At 40.2% G+C, this 16,081-nt stretch overlaps 1 protein-coding gene across 6 annotated transcripts in view; it reads right to left on the bottom strand.

Annotated features, from left to right (window-relative positions):
- Positions 1-15,130, bottom strand: part of ZNF346 (zinc finger protein 346) — a 36,261-nt gene extending 21,131 nt beyond the window's left edge. For 4 of the 6 annotated variants that reach the window (XM_017662453.3, XM_017662456.3, XM_036995062.2 and 1 more), the window contains exon 1: positions 14,895-15,130. In XM_017662453.3, coding sequence (XP_017517942.1) covers positions 14,895-15,069 — 175 coding nt within the window. In that variant the 5' untranslated portion in view covers positions 15,070-15,130. The remainder of the gene's footprint in view (positions 1-14,894) is intronic. The other 2 variants (XM_017662451.3, XM_017662452.3) reach the window with 2 other exon arrangements.
- Between the last annotated feature and the right edge of the window lie 951 nt (positions 15,131-16,081).

Raw genomic sequence — 16,081 nt, 5'->3', positions numbered from 1 at the left:
CATGCATTAATCGTTGATTTACAGTTAGTTTTATCCTATCAAGGAGTAATCCCCCTTTTCTTTCTTTCTTTCTTTTTTTTTATCTTTAATCTACACTTACATGAAGAATATTATGTTTACTAGGCTCTCTCCTATACCAGGTCCCCCCTATAAACCACTTTACAGTCACTGTCCATCAGCATAGCAAAATGTTGTAGAATCACTACTTGTCTTCTCTGTATTGTACAGCCCTCCCCTTTCTCCATCCCCCCCATGCATGCTAATCTTAATACCCCCTTTTTTCTTCCCCCCCTTATCCCTCCCTACCCACCCATCCTCCCCAGTCCCTTTCCCTTTGGTACCTGTTAGTCTATTTTTGGGTTCTGTAATTCCGCTGCTGTTTTGTTCCTTCAGTTTTTCCTTTGTTCTTATACTCCACAGATGAGTGAAATCATTTAGTATTTCTCTTTCTCCTCTTGGCTTATTTCACTGAGCATAATACCCTCCAGCTCCATCCATGTTGCTGCAAATGGTAGGATTTGCCCTCTTCTTATGGCTGAGTAGTATTCCATTGTGTATATGTACCACATCTTCTTTATCCATTCATCTACCGATGGACATTTAGGTTGCTTCCAATTCTTGGCTATTGTAAATAGTGCTGCGATAAACATAGGGGTGCATCTGTCTTTCTCAAACTTGATTGCTGTGTTCTTAGGGTAAATTCCTAGGAGTGGAATTCCTGGGTCAAATGGTAGGTCTGTTTTGAGCATTTTGATGCACCTCCATACTGCTTTCCACAATGGTTGAACTAATTTACATTCCCACCAGCAGTGTAGGAGGGTTCCCCTTTCTCCACAGCCTCGCCAACATTTGTTGTTGTTTGTCTTTTGGATGGCAGCCATCCTTACTGGTGAGGTGATATCTTATTGTAGTTTTAATTTGCACTTCTCTGCTAACTAGCGATGTGGAGCATCTTTTCATGTGTCTGTTGGCCATCTGTATTTCTTTTTTGGAGAACTGTCTGTTCAGTTCCTCTGCCCATTTTTTAACTGGATTATTTGTTTTTTGTTTGTTGAGGCATGTGAGCTCTTTATATATTTTGGACGTCAAAGACTTTTCTTTTGGCTACATTAAATGTGAGTGGTCTATCAGACATATGTTTAAAGATGGCAAGTATAGCAGTCAAAGATTCAGGTCTGAGCTCAAGGGAGAGGTCACAGCTGGAATTATAAATTGGGAATCATCAGTGTATATCAATCATACTTAAAGCTGTGGATGGAAAGAGAATGCCTAGTGTAGATGGAAAAGGAAAGAAGTCCTGTGAATAAGTCTTAGGACCCTCCAAATTCCGAAGTGAAGTTGAATATAAAACAAGGTGAACACAGGATGGAACTTCTAACTCTGACAGAGTGAGGAGATTCTCTGCCCAAAAACCAATGATAAAACTGGACAAAACTGACAACAACTCAGCACTCTGGAAATAGACCAAAGGCACTTAACATTCTGGATAGTATTTGTATTTGCACACCTACTCTATTCTGGGTAAGAACAGTGGGAACCTGGGGCTGCTCTCATCCCTTCCCACATTCAGTGCACAGGTTCTGCTAGGAAGTGGCAGCATGTAAGGACTGACAGCTTCCCTTTGGAAGGAGAAATGGTGGCCCACTTAATTTGGAGTAGTGGGCAAAGCCCATACTTAGTGATATTACTAGTGGAAGTGATGAATCTTAGAGGCAGGTAAGCAGGAAGGGCCAAAGGGTTTTCTAGCCTGAAGATGTAGTCATGGTTGGGGAAAGACATACCTGGCTGAGACCATGTGGCAGTGGAGACCTGAGAGGGCCCAAGTTAGCCACATAGTCCTAGCTACCTCTGAGGCTGTGCACATGTGCAGAAGAGATGCAAAAGCACCCTATAGAAAGTAAAAGCTGGGGTAGACTTTAAACTGGCCTGAACTTTGAATGTGCTTCCCTACCTACACACAGATCTGAAAGCAGAGGACTGAGGCCTTACTGGCTCCAGGTATTTGAGAACAAGCTCTGTTGAATCACTGGCTAACCACTAAACAACCTAGATAGATATATGGAAATAGAAGTTATAAAAAAGAACAACATTGGGAATATATTTGCTCTTAAAATCTTCAGCACCCAGGTAAGCAGTTTTCATCCAAAGTATGAGGGAGCTCAAACTATTCCATGTATGAAACCACATGGAGAGACCCTCAAACCAACTGAAAAGAGAGATGCCTGGCTAGCTTCCAGAAGCTCCATCCCACTGCCCTTTTAGTTCTAGTCACCATCTGACTACAATTATATAGAACTGGGCAGCCAAGCCTTTCCTGAATTCCTGCTACAAAAACTGAGAGAGGTTCATGAGGGTGGAGGAAGATACGGTCCACAGAGGGTAAAAGAACATAGATGAATTATCAGAATTTTGAGAATGTGGCCTAAATGTAAATCTCTATTGCCCTGACATTCACATATAACTCTAACTCAACTACTATCTCTCTAGAGTGGGACACCTAATAAGAAATTAGTTACTTAGAAAGTAATTGGAAAGGTTGGTGTCATTAAGCCTGTATCTCAACTTATGAAGCTGGAGAATGGATGCTAAAACACTAATGTAGGAAGGTCTCATAGTTCCATGGCCTTTCTTGACAGCAACAATTAGTCAATAACCATAGGAATATGGTCTTCACTGCATTTCTACCTTCCAAATCTAATGAGAAGACATCTGATTGGCAGATTTAATTTGTATCTAAATTGTAGCCAACCAGAAGATATATGGAGAAAAGGTGGAGAGATCAAGATTATGAAGCACATGGGCTGATATTCACAGGTCAATGAAGTAAAGACAGAGAGAGCTAGTGTGGAAAAGCAAGATAATTCATAAATTAAAGTAATTTACTGGTAGTATCTGGAGACAAAATGTTCATAACACTTCAATCCAAGTTAAAACCGTCTTTGGGTGAATAACATGACTTAAGTTTTCTTAGGATGACTTAGAGCCAGGATGGCTGGTCACAGAATGCCTAAACCACCTCCTATGTTCAACTAATGGTGAATACTGGTATCTATAATAATTTGCTATTCCTTGGGCCTAGATGTTATTAGAATATTCAACTCAGTTCTATAAAAATTCATCAGTTGACTAGAGTTGGTCCTTAGAAAGATATTTATTTCTATTTATCACCCTGCTTATTATGACTTATTAGGAGGTGGTGAGTTTCTAGTTATAGCTATAGTTAAAAAGATCCTAGGAAAGGGAGGTTGGCTATAATCTGCCAGTGGATCAACTGGTTAGACAGTGTAGCCTAACAGGCAGGGTGGCCTATGAGAATGAACTGGACAGTTAACATCTTTAAGATCATTAGCCTCAGTATCTCTATTTTGTGAACTCATTATTGTTTATGGTCTACAGAAGCTCAACTTTTTATCATATGAAAGAGGCATGAAGAAAGCAAATAATAATGTGCCCAAAAGTTTAATACTTAAAATACGTATAAGACAGAATTACACTGAAAGTACAATAAATGCAACAAGAAATTTACTAGAGGAAATCAATATCATATTCTAAATAGCACAAAGAATCAGTGTGAAGACAGATCATAGACATATTCAATCTGAAGAACAGAGAAAAAGAAAATAGAAGAATAATGAACACAGCCTTAGAGACCTGTGGGATACATCAAGCATACCAACATATATATAAGGGGAATCTAAGGAGAGAAGAGGGAGAAAAGGACAGAAAAAATATTTAAAGAAATAATGTCTGAAAACTCCCTACATTTGATCAAAGAAAACATTAACCTTGTTTTCCAAAATTTCAAGACACCCAGGCTTAAACAAGATGGTGGCATGAGAAGTGAGGCAGATACCTCGTCCCCAAATCACATATAACATGAAAATACAACAAATACAATTAATCCTGAAAGAGCGACCAGAAAGAAGACTGCAATAGACAGCCTACATCTGGGGAAAAGAGAAGATCTCGTGGAAAAGGGTAAAGTAGCAAAACCATGATCCAGTGGGACACAGCCCTCTGCCCACCACAGCTCACAGGAGGAAGTGAAATGGAGTGGGGAGGAAATAGAAGCCTAGGACTGCTAAACACCTACCCCTGGAGATCTGCTCTGGGAGCATGAACCCACACTAAATAGTGCTCTGGAGATTAGAGGGGTTGGAAAGCAAAGACAGGCAGAATACTCAGAGAGACTGAGATTCCAGCCACTTGTGCAGAACAGGTAGGTACCCACAACTGGCCACTCTGGAACAAAAGAAAGGTGGGCACTTTGAAAGACTTCCCAACAGTGAGAGGGCTGCTAAAGGGGCAAAGATGACACACCGCTTGCTGCTCAGGAGAAAGGACAGGTAGACAAAATTGTCCCAGCATATTCAGCCCAGCAGGTTGAAAACTTAAAGGAGCTTCACATGCTCCATACCCCTGGCTAGTAATGCAGCGTTGGGCACCCTCCTGTGATACTCAGTCTGCTGCTCCATCCTCCTGGTAGGCACCAGGTCTGCACACCTGCTGTCCCTGCCATTATGCCAGGCCAGATGGAGGGTAGACCTGCATATGGCAGCTACAGGGGTGTAGCATAGAAGCTCCTCCCTGCATGCTTGGCCTACTGGGCCTGGCAGTGGAGGCAGGCACTGCAGCCAGGAAGTTGGAAAGAGCTCTTTCCTCCTGGCAGGCACTGGGCTGTATGCCTGCAACCCCCACCATTGCTCCAGGGGCTGGGGAGCTCCAGAGAGTACTGTTTCTGAGCACTAGAGGGTGTGGCCTACACAAATATTCCATAGAAATCATTAGAAATATGGAACAGCAAAAGAATCTGGTACAAACCAAAATTCCTCAAATACCAGAAAGAGGGCTAAGGGAAACTGAAATCACCAATCCTCTTGATAAAGATTTCAAAATAAAAATCATAAACATGCTCACAGAGCTACAGAAAAATATTCAAGACCTCAGAGAGGAATTCAAGAAAGAGACATAAATTTTGAAAAGTACAGTATCTGAAATGAAACATGCAATGGAGGGATATAAAAGTGGATTAGATGAGGTAGAGGAGGTGGTTAGTGAAAGAGAAATTAGAGAATAAGAATACAAAGAAGCTGAGGCACAAAGAGGAAAAAGGATCTCTATGAATGAAAGAATAGTAAGAGAATTATGCGACCAATACAAATGGAAAAATACTCACGATTTAGGGTATCAGAAGGAGAAGAGAAAGAAAAAGGGATAGAAAGTCTCTTTGAGGAAATAATTGCTGAAAAATTCCCCAATCTGAGAAAGGAAATAGTCTCTCAGGCTATAGAAGGGTACAGATCTCCCATCACAAGGAGCCCAAGGAAGACAACACCAAGACATATGGTAATTAAAATGGCAAAGATCAAGGTCAAGGACAGAGTATTAAAGACAGCCAGAGAAAAAAGATCACATACAAAGGAAAACCCCTCAGGCTATCATCAGACTTCTCAACAGAAATGTTACAGGACAGAAAGGAGTATGGCATGATATATTTAATGCAATGAATAGAACCAGGAAAACTCTACCCGGCAAGATTATCATTTAAATTTAAGGCAGGGATTAAACAATTTCCAGGTAAGCAAGAGTTGAGATAATTTACCTCCCACAAACCATCTCTACAGTGTATTTTGGAGGGATTGCTATAGATGGAAGTGTTCTTAAGAATAAATAGTTGTCACCTGAGAAAATAAAACCATAGTAAAGGAAGTAGATCAATTAATTACTAAGCAGATTAGTAAAGGGGTACAAGAAGAGTAGAGAATATGACACCTAATATATAAAGAGTGGAAGAGGAAGAAAAAAAAAGAACCTTTAGATTGTGTTTGAAATAGCACAATAAGTGAATTAAGTTAGACTGCTGGATAGTAAAGAAGCTGCTCTTAAACCTTTGGTATTCATGAATCTAAAGACAGCAATGGCAGTAAGTACATATCTATTGATAATCAACCTAAATATAAATGGAATTAATGCACCTATCAAAAGATAGAGGTCCAGAATGGATAAAAAAACAAGACCCATTATATGCTACCTACAAGAGATTCACTTCAAACCCAAGACATACACAGACTAAAAGTGAAGGGATGGAAAAAGATATTTCATGCAAATAATAGGGAGAAAAAGTAGGAGTTGTAGTACTTGTATCAGACAAAATAGACTTCAAAACAAAGAAAGTCACAAGAGACAAAGAAGGACATTACATAATGATAAAGGGATCAGTCCAACAAGAGGATACAATGATTATACATATCTATGCACCCAACATAGGAGCACCCAAGTATGTGAAACAAATACTAACAGAATCAAAGGGGAAAACAGAATGCAATGCATTCATTCTAGACAACTTCAACACAACACTCACTCCAAAGGACAGCTCAACCAGACAGAAAATAAATAAACAGAAAGAAGTAATGAACAATGCATTAGAACAGATGAACCTAATAGCATCAACAGAACTCCACCCAAAAGCATCAGGATACACATTCTTCTCAAGTGCATGTGGAACATTTTCAAGAATAGATCATAACTAGGCCACAAACAGTGCCTCAGTAAATTAAAAAAGATTGAAGTTTTGCTAACCAGCTTCCCAGACCACAAAGGTATGAAACTAGAAATAAGTTATGCAAAGAAAACACAAAAGCTCACAAGCACATGGATGTTTAACAACATGCTCCTAAATTATTAATGGACCAATTACCTAATTAAAATAGAGATCAAGCTATATATGGAGACAAATGAAAACAACAACTCAATATCCCAAAATCTGTGGGATGCAGCAAAGGCAGTTCTAAGAGGAAAGTATATAGCAATACAGGCTTACCTCAAGAAAGAAGAACAATCCCAAATGAACAGTCTAAACTCACAATTAATGAAACTAGAAAAAGAACAACAAATGAGGCCCAAAGTCAGTAGAAGGAGGGACATAATAAAGATCAGAACAGAAATAAATAAGATTGAGAAGAATAAAGCAATAGAAAGAATCAATGAAAGGAGCTGGTTCTTTGAAAAAATAAACAAAACAGATAAACCCCTACACAGACTTATCAAGAAAAAAAAGAGATTCTACACACATAAACAAAATCAGAAATGAGAAAGAAAAAAACACTATGGACACCACAGAAATACAAAGAATTATTAGAGAATACTATGAAAAATTATATGCTAACAAATTGGATAACCTAGAAGAAATGGACAACTTTCTAGAGAACTACAACCTTCCAAGGTTGACCCAGGAAGAAACAGAAAATCTGAATAGATAATTACCAGCAATGAAATTGAATTGGTAATCAAAAAGCTAGTTAAGTACCAAAGCTCTGGACCAGATGGCTTCACTGCTGAGTTTCAGCAAACATTTAGTTTAGAGCTAATACCCATCCTCCTTAAAGTTTTCCAAAATGTAGAAGAGAAGGGACTACTTCCAAACTCATTCTATGAGGCCTGCATCACTCTAATACCAAAACCAGGCAAAGAGACGACAAAAAAAGAAAATTAAAGACTAATATCTCTGATGAACATACATGCAAAAATACTCAACAAAATATTAGGACACTGAATTAAAAAACATATCAAAAAGATCATTCATCACAATCAAGTGGGATTTATTCCAGGTATGAAAGGATGGTACAATATCCATCCATCAACATGATGCACCAGATCAACAAAAACAAGGACAAAAATCACATGATCATCTCAATAGATGCTGAAAAAGCATTTGACAAAATTCAACATCCATACATAATAAAAACTCTCAACAAAATGGATATAGAGGTCAAGTACCTCAACATAATACAGGACATATACATGCCAAACCCACAGCCAACATCATACTTAACAGCAAAAAGCTGAAAGCTTTTCCTCTAAGATTGGGCACGAGACAAGGATGCCCACTCTCCCAACTTTTATTCAACATAGTACTATAAGTCCTAGCCAGGGCAATTAGACAACACAAAGAAATAAAAGGCATCCAGAATGGCAAGAAGGGAGTTAAACTGTCACTGTTTGTAGATGACATGATATTGTACATAAAAAACCCTAAAGGAAAATAGAAATACCACTGGACCCAGGAATTCCACTTCTAGGAATTTACCCTAAGAATGCAGCACTCCAGTTTGAAAAAGACAGATGCACCCCTATGTTTATCACAGCACTATTTACAGAAGCCAAGAATTGGAAGCCACCTAAGTGTCCATGAGTAGATGAATGGATAAAGAAGATGTGGTACATATACATAATGGAATATTACGCAGCCATAAGAAAAAAACAGATCCTACCATTTGCAACATGGATGGAGCTAGAGGGTATTATGCTCAGTGAAATAAGCCAGGCGGAGAAAGACAAGTACCAAATGATTTCACTCATATGTGGAGTATAAGAACAAAGGAAAACTGAAGGAACAAAACAGCAGCAGAATCACAGAACCCAAGAATAGACTAACAGTTACCAAAGGGAAAGGGACTGAGGAGGATGGGTGGAAAGGGAGGGATAAGGGCGGGGAAAAAGAAAGGGGACATTACAATCAGCATGTGTAATGTGGTGGTGGGGTGCACGGGGAGGGCTGTGTAACACAGAGAAGACAAGTAGTGATTCTACAGCATCTTATTACACTGATGGACAGTGACTGTAATGGGGTTTGTGGGGGGGACTTGCTTAAGGGGGAGGCCCTAGTAAACATAATGTTCTTCATTTAATTGTAGATTAATATTAACAACAACAAAAACCCTAAAGGATCCACCCCAAAACTACTAGAACTAAAAACTCAATTCAGCAAAGTTGTCGGATATAAAATTAATACACAGAAACCTGTTGCATTCCTATATATTAATGATGAAGTAGCAGAAAGAGAAATCAGGAAAACAATTCCACTCACAATTATATCAAAAAGAATAAAATACCTAGGAATAAACCTAACCAAGGAAGTGAAAGACCTATACTTGAAAACTATAAGACATTCATGAGAAAAATTAAAGAAGACACCAATAACTGGAAATCTATCCTGTGCTCATGGATATGAAGAATTAATACTGTCAAAATGGCTATTCTGCCTAAAGCAATCTATAGAGTCAATGCAATCCTCAGCATTGTTCAACAAACTGGAACAAATAGTTCTAAAATTCATACAGAACCACAAAAGACTGTGAATAGCCAAAGCAATCCTGTGAAGGAAGAATAAAGCTGGGGGGATCACGCTCCCCAACTTCAAGTTCTACAACAAAGCCACAGTAATCAAGACAATTTGGTACTGGCACAAGAATAGACCCATAGATCAATAGAACAGAATGGGGAGCCCAAATATAAATTCAAGCATATACGGTCAATTAATATACAATAAAGGAGCCTTGGATATACAATGGGGAAATGGCAGCCTGTTCAACTGGTGTTGGAGAAGCTGGACAGCTACATGCAAGAGAACGGAACTGGATTACTCTCTAACTCCACACACAAAAGTAAACTTGAAATGAATCAAAGACCTGAACATAAATCACAAAACCATAAAACTCTTAGAAGAAAACTAAGGCAAAAATCTCTTCAATATAAACTTTTTCCTGAACACATCTCCTCTGGCAAGGGAAACAAAAGCAAAAATGAACAAATGGGACTTCATAAAACTAGAAAGCTTCTGTACAGCAAAGGATACCATCAATAGAACAAAAAGGCATCCTACAGTATGGGAAAATATATTTGTAAATGATATATCCAATAAGGGGTTAACATCCAAAATGTATCAAGAACTCATACACTTCAACAGCCAAAAAACAAATAACCTGATTAAAAAATGGGTGGAGAATCTGAACAGACAGTTCTCCAAAGAAGAAATTCATATGGTCAACAGGCACATGAAAAGATGTCTCACATTGCTAATTAGCAGGGAAATGCAAATTAAAACCACAATGAGATATCGCCTCACACTAGGTAGGATGGCCAACATCCAAAAGACAAGGAACAACAAATGCTGGCGAGGATGCAGAGAAAGGGGAACCTTCCTACACTGCTGGTGGGAATGTAAACTAGTTCAACCCTTGTGGAAAGCAATATGGAAGTTCCTCAAAAAACTAAAAATAGGGGGGGGGGTAAAAAAAAAAAAAAAAAAAAAAAAAAAAAAAAAAACTAAAAATAGAAATAATATCTGACCCAGGAATTCCACTTCTAGTAATTTACCCAAAGAAAACAACTTCTCAGATTCAAAAAGACATATGCTCCCCTCAAAGCACTATTTACATTAGCCAAGATATGGAAGCAACCTAAATGTCCATCAGTAGACGAATGGATAAAGAAGATGTGGTACATATACACAATGGAATATTATTCAGCCATAAGAAGGAAACAAATCCTACCATTTGCAACAACATGGATGTAGCTGGAGGACATTATGCTCAGTGAAATAAGCCAGGCAGATAAAGACAAATGCCAAATTATGTCCCTCATTTGTGGAGTATAACAGTGAAGCAAAACTGAAGGAACAAAATGGCAGCAGACTCAGAGACTCCAAGAAGGAAGTAGTGGTTTTCAAAGGGGAGGGGTGTGGGAGGGCGGGTGGTGAGGGAGGGAGAAGGCGATTGAGCAGTATAGTGTTTAGTACACAGGTGTGGGGGATCACGGGGAGAACAGTGTAGCACACAGAAGGTACATAGTGAATTTGTGGCATCTTGCTGCACTGATGGACAGTGACTGCATTGGGGTATGGGTGGGGACTTGATAATATCAGTAAATGTAGTAACTACATTGTTTTTTCATGTGAAACCTTCATAAGAGTGTATATCAATCATACCTTAATAAAAAAAAAGATATGGAAGCAACCTAAGTGTCCATCAGTAGATGAATGGATAAAGAATATGTGGTACATATACACAATGGAATATTATTCGGCCATAAGAAGAAAACAAATCCTACCATTTGCAACAACGTGGATGGAGCTAGAGGGTATTATGTTCAGTGAAATAAGCCAGGTGGAGAAAGACAAGTTCCAAATGATTTCACTCATTTGTGGAGTATAACAAAGCAAAACTGAAGGAACAAAACAGCAGAAGACTCAAAGACTCCAAGAATGGACTAGTGGTTACCAAAGGGAAGGGGTAGGGGAGGGTTGTTAGGGAGGGAGAAGTGGATTATGGGGCAGTATGATTAGCACATAATGTAGGAGGGCCACAGGGAAGGCAGTATAGCGTAGAGAAGACCAGTAGTGGCTCTATAGCATCTTACTATACTGTTGGACTGTGACTACAATGGGGTGTGTGTGTGGGACCTGATAATGTAGGTAAATTTAATAACCACAATGTTGCTCATGTGGAACCTTCATAAGATTGTATATCAATGATACCTTAATAAAAAAAGATTTCAAGACACCCAAAGTAGGACAAATGCCAAGAAATCTTCAGGTAGACATATCACAATCAAACTACTGAAAGATAAAGACAGGAAATCTTGAAAGCAGCATGAGAAAAATGACTCCTCATGTACAATGGAATAGTTCAATTAATGACTCAACTTCTCGTCTGAAGCAATAAAGGCTGGAGGACAGTGGAATGACATATTCAAAAGAGTGAAAAAGAACAAAACTGTTTACCAGTAACTCCATGTCCATTAAAACTATCCTTCAAATATTATGCTGATTAATTAGAAGAAGGTAGTAACAAAAGGCCACATATTATACAATTCCATTTATATGAAACGTTCAGAAAAGGCAGATTCATCGAAACAGGTGATAAAAATATTGCTCAATTCTGTATTGATGGTTGTATGACTCTGTGACTATATTAAAAACCACTTAACTGTACATTATTTTAAAAGGGTGAATTTTATGGTATATGAATTATGTATCAATAAAGCTGTTACTAAAACAACCACAGCTATATTTTAAGAATGAAGGTAAAATAAAGACATTCCCAGATAGAGACCAAGAGAATTCACTGATAGCAGGTCTGCCTTGCAAGAAATACTAAAGGAAGCCCTTCAAGCTGAAAAGGAAGTGATACCATATGGTAATCTGAATCCAGAGGAAGAAAAAGACAATACCAGAAACAGTAAATATGTGGGTTAATATAGAAGATGTTAATTTGTTTTTCTAATTTCTTAACTTCTTTAAGATATATATCGTATAAAGCAGTCATTATGACACTGTATAATTAGGTTTATATGTAGATGTGTTATATATATATGTAACATATAACATAAATATGACAATAACAGCACACAGGAGGGGAAGGAATGGAGCTATATTAGAGGAATTATTTTTTGCCAGAATTAAGTTAATATTAATTTGAAGTAGACTGTGATGAGTTAAGGTGCATCTGTAGTCCCTAGAGAACCATTAAGAAAATAATTCAAGAAGAAAAAAAAAATCAGCAGAGAAATTTATATGGTCCACTAAAAATTCTTAACATATAAGAAGCCATTAAAGGAGGAAGAAAAGAATGAAAAAAGAGATAAATAGCAAAATGGAGAATGTAAGCCATATCAAAAATTAAATGTGAATAGTGTAAACAGCCCACTCAAACGGCAGAGGCTGTCAGGATAAAAAAGCATACAACTGAATTCTATTTAGCACTAAAAAGGAATGAAACGCTAATATGAAATGACATATTATAACTTGGCTGAAACTCAAAAACATGCTGAGTGACAAAAGCCAAATACAAGACTGCATATTGTATGACTCCATTTATATGAAATGTTCTAGAAAGGCAAATTTAGAAAGAGAGTGGTTGCCTAGGACAGGAGGTGGGAGTAGGGATTTAATGTAAAGGAACATAAAGGAACTAACTGGAATGATGGAAATATTCTAAAACTGGATTGTGGTTATACAACTCTGTATTTTTACTAAAAAAATCATTGAATTGTCCAGTTACAATTGGTGAATTTTATGGTACATAAATCAAAACCCAATGAAGCACTTGGAGGAAAAAAAAAAACCCAAAGTGAGTTAACTTCTTGTTAAATCTATTTACCTAGACTTCATATAAATATTGGAGAAATGAGGAGTAGGGAAATGAACTGGGTCATAAGTGACACTATACATTTATACACACATAACCAGTTCACTTTTTAGAGCACAACTGCAGTGTTTTCTGCTTCAAGGTCCAGGGCATGTCTTCCCTGTCACTTGAGGACAAAGGTTACTTCCTCTTCGTGCACCTCCAATTCTTAGACAGTCCTCTTCACTGCACCCAGCACATTATAGTGAAATAGTTTCTGCTTCTTGGACTAGATTACAAGAAATGGTGTCTGCTTCTTGGACTAGATTACAAAATTCTTCAGAGCAAGGACAGTATCTTTCTCATTTCTGTAGCTCTGATGCCCAGCCTGGGACTAGAGCAGGCTTCAGGGAATGTTTGTCAAATTAATGAAAGGGAAATTGGGTGTGAAGAGGCAAATTTGGATCAAACTCGTCTGAAAGTATAAGGGACACAGGGGGCCCATGTTAACTCAGGAGTCAGATGAATTTTTAAATTAAAAAAGTATGCCTTCTGATATATAGGTCTGTGCACTACCTGAAAATTTAATTTATCTTCCTTGAATGTGGTCAAAAGTTCCATTTTATGGCAGGGCAATGAGTTCACAAGCAATGTAACAAACTTTCCAAGATTAGTGTGCTCACCAAGCAAACAAACCATTAGAGAAACCTGATTTCCCTGCAGATGGCCTGACAGGATTAGGACAGAAGCCCAGACAGTTCGTGTACTTCTGGGTGAGTTTAGCAGCTAGCTCGGCTAAGAACTGTGAAGGGGATCACAAAACCAGGTCAGGCCAGCTCTTTCCATCCTTCTCTATCTCCGTCTTATTAGCCAGCGCGAGGTCAAATGCCGAGCAGGTTGGAAAACTTCAGCCCAGAAGTGCCTTCCCCTCCTCCCCCAGGTGGCTTTGTGTATCCTATACTTCACAACTTGGGGGCGGGGCCGGTCAAGCATGTAATACAAAGAAGCTGGAGTCAAAACACACGCTGGCCAGTTTCTCAGGATCCTGGCTCATCTCAAAAAAGGGATCCATCTAGTAAAGACCAGGCACCTATAAATGGGTAAAACAGGGCTCAATTACCAAGCCCGGGGCAACACGGGGTAAGGAGTAGGCCTTCTATAGCTGCAAGTCCGGGGAGAGGAAATCCTGGGGCAAAATACCTCTAAAAACTGAAATCAGTCAAAGGGAGAAATAAAGTTTAAAACCCGTTTATTGCTTACAAACTGCAGTCCAACACCGTCTCTCTCCCCCCGCTCCGGAAGAAGCAAGCAAGCAAGCAAGCAACCCCCCCCCCCCATTAACCTCTCAGGTTCAGAAACGCCCTCGGTAGCCCAGGTAATTACCCATTGACATGGAGATAAACTTCTTTCCATCCCCTGAGGATATGCAAATGCACCAAAGCCAGGCGAGATATTCTGGAAATACTACAATTTTACCCACAAGAGTCCTCGTAGGTTAAGTGTGGGGCATGAGAGAAGGGAGGCAAGAGACTTTAGAGGTGGGGGAACCCGGAGGCTGGGATAATACAGAGTCTGGGAGAAATGGTGAGGGGGTTATGAGTCCGACTGGTAAGGTTCTGGGAACCTCCCAAGAAGGCGAGGATTACAGTCCTCTAGTTTTGGAAAAGCTGCACTCTGCTGAGTGAGGAAGGCGGGAGGAAAAAAACTCTGCAGCCTGAGCGTGAGAAAGCCCTACATCTTTTGCGCTCGGGACCCTGATTCTTGGAGGGCCGGGGCTTTAATTTTCTGGATAGCTAGCTAGCTCACGTTGCCTGGGCCTTAACAGGGTGCATGAGCTAGTAAGTCCCTGGGAGCTTGAGGCAAGGGGGCGGGACGGGCGCCAGGGGGTGTGACCGTGGGTCCGGGGGCGGGTCTGCGTTCCTGCCCCGCTCTTCTGTCACTCCCAGCGAAACCACGGTTTACTGCTTTTTGAGGCCCCCCCAGACTCACCTTCCTCCCTCCCCACTGGTTGGGCCCCGGACACCGCTTCCCACAGGCGGCGCGCCCTCTCGCGGTCGAAGCGCAGCCCGTCCGGTTCCCGGCCCTTCCGCTCCTCAGAGCAGTTGTACGGCCGTGTCCCTCCGCTGTCCGCGGCTTCCACGGTGCCCAATGCGGGATACTCCATCCTCCCCGCAAGCCCTAACCCGCCGAGAGTCGTTTGTGAACCTTGGTCTCGCGAGATGTGGGTGGTAGAGTGACTTTTCCCGGCCAACAACTCTCGCGAGGTTTGGGCGCCCTCAGACGGCGCTGCGGTGTCGTCTCTGCATCTCCACTTGCCTAGCTGCTGCCAGGACTTTGAAGATTGTGCTGTGGATCACAGAGGCGATCTCGGGTTCCACGTCATACCTCTCTCTCCGGTCCGGGCTCGTGCCGTCCTTGGCTCAGGGTTCTCACCTTGCTCACGGTCAGCCTTTAACACTTCTCATTTCTTTCTGATGAAGGCCCTGTTATGAGGGATTATTTTCACCATATTACTGGTAGGGAAAGTGAGGCCCAGAACCCAGAAATGGTTTACTTTAAGAGTTTACTACTAGTAAGATTGAGCCAGGAGTCCATCTCCATTATTCAGTTACTGCTTATAATAAATACCATTTGATTTCCAAGTGCCATTCCCTAGCCCAGACCTCCCCGTAATTTATTCTGCAATGTAACTGTCAAGCCTGACGTGTTATCTTCGAAGTCCACATCTGCCCCTTCAGTCTTTTGGAGCCACAGTTTGTTGCCAAGGTTATTGTAGTAGCATCCTCAATGATCCCTTTCCCTTCTCCTTCAGGTATTGTCAGCACAGCAGTCCAGCCATCCTTTTATAACAAGCTGTAACATGCTACCCCGATGTTCATATTCTCCAACACCTTCCCACCTCACTCTGTAAAAAGCCAAAGCCTTTAGTTTAACCAATAGGGCCCTATACAATCTGACTTCCCTTAACACCCCTACCCTCATCTCCTATTGTGTTCACCTCCAACCCCTTCATTCCTGCCCCATTTACCCTGGCCTCCTCACATTTCCCCCATATATCCTCATGGCTCAGTCTCATTTCCTTATTGGCTACCCTATCTAAAATTTTACCCATCCACACACACTTCATATCCTCCTTTCCTGCTTAATTTTTTTCCCTCAATACTTACCGTTATCAG

The sequence above is a fragment of the Manis javanica genome, chromosome 1, assembly GCF_040802235.1.
Source record: "Manis javanica isolate MJ-LG chromosome 1, MJ_LKY, whole genome shotgun sequence".
Lineage (NCBI taxonomy): Eukaryota > Metazoa > Chordata > Mammalia > Pholidota > Manidae > Manis > Manis javanica.
Note: the sequence above shows the minus strand (reverse complement) of the source record. Positions and strands in the feature narration are given on the sequence as shown.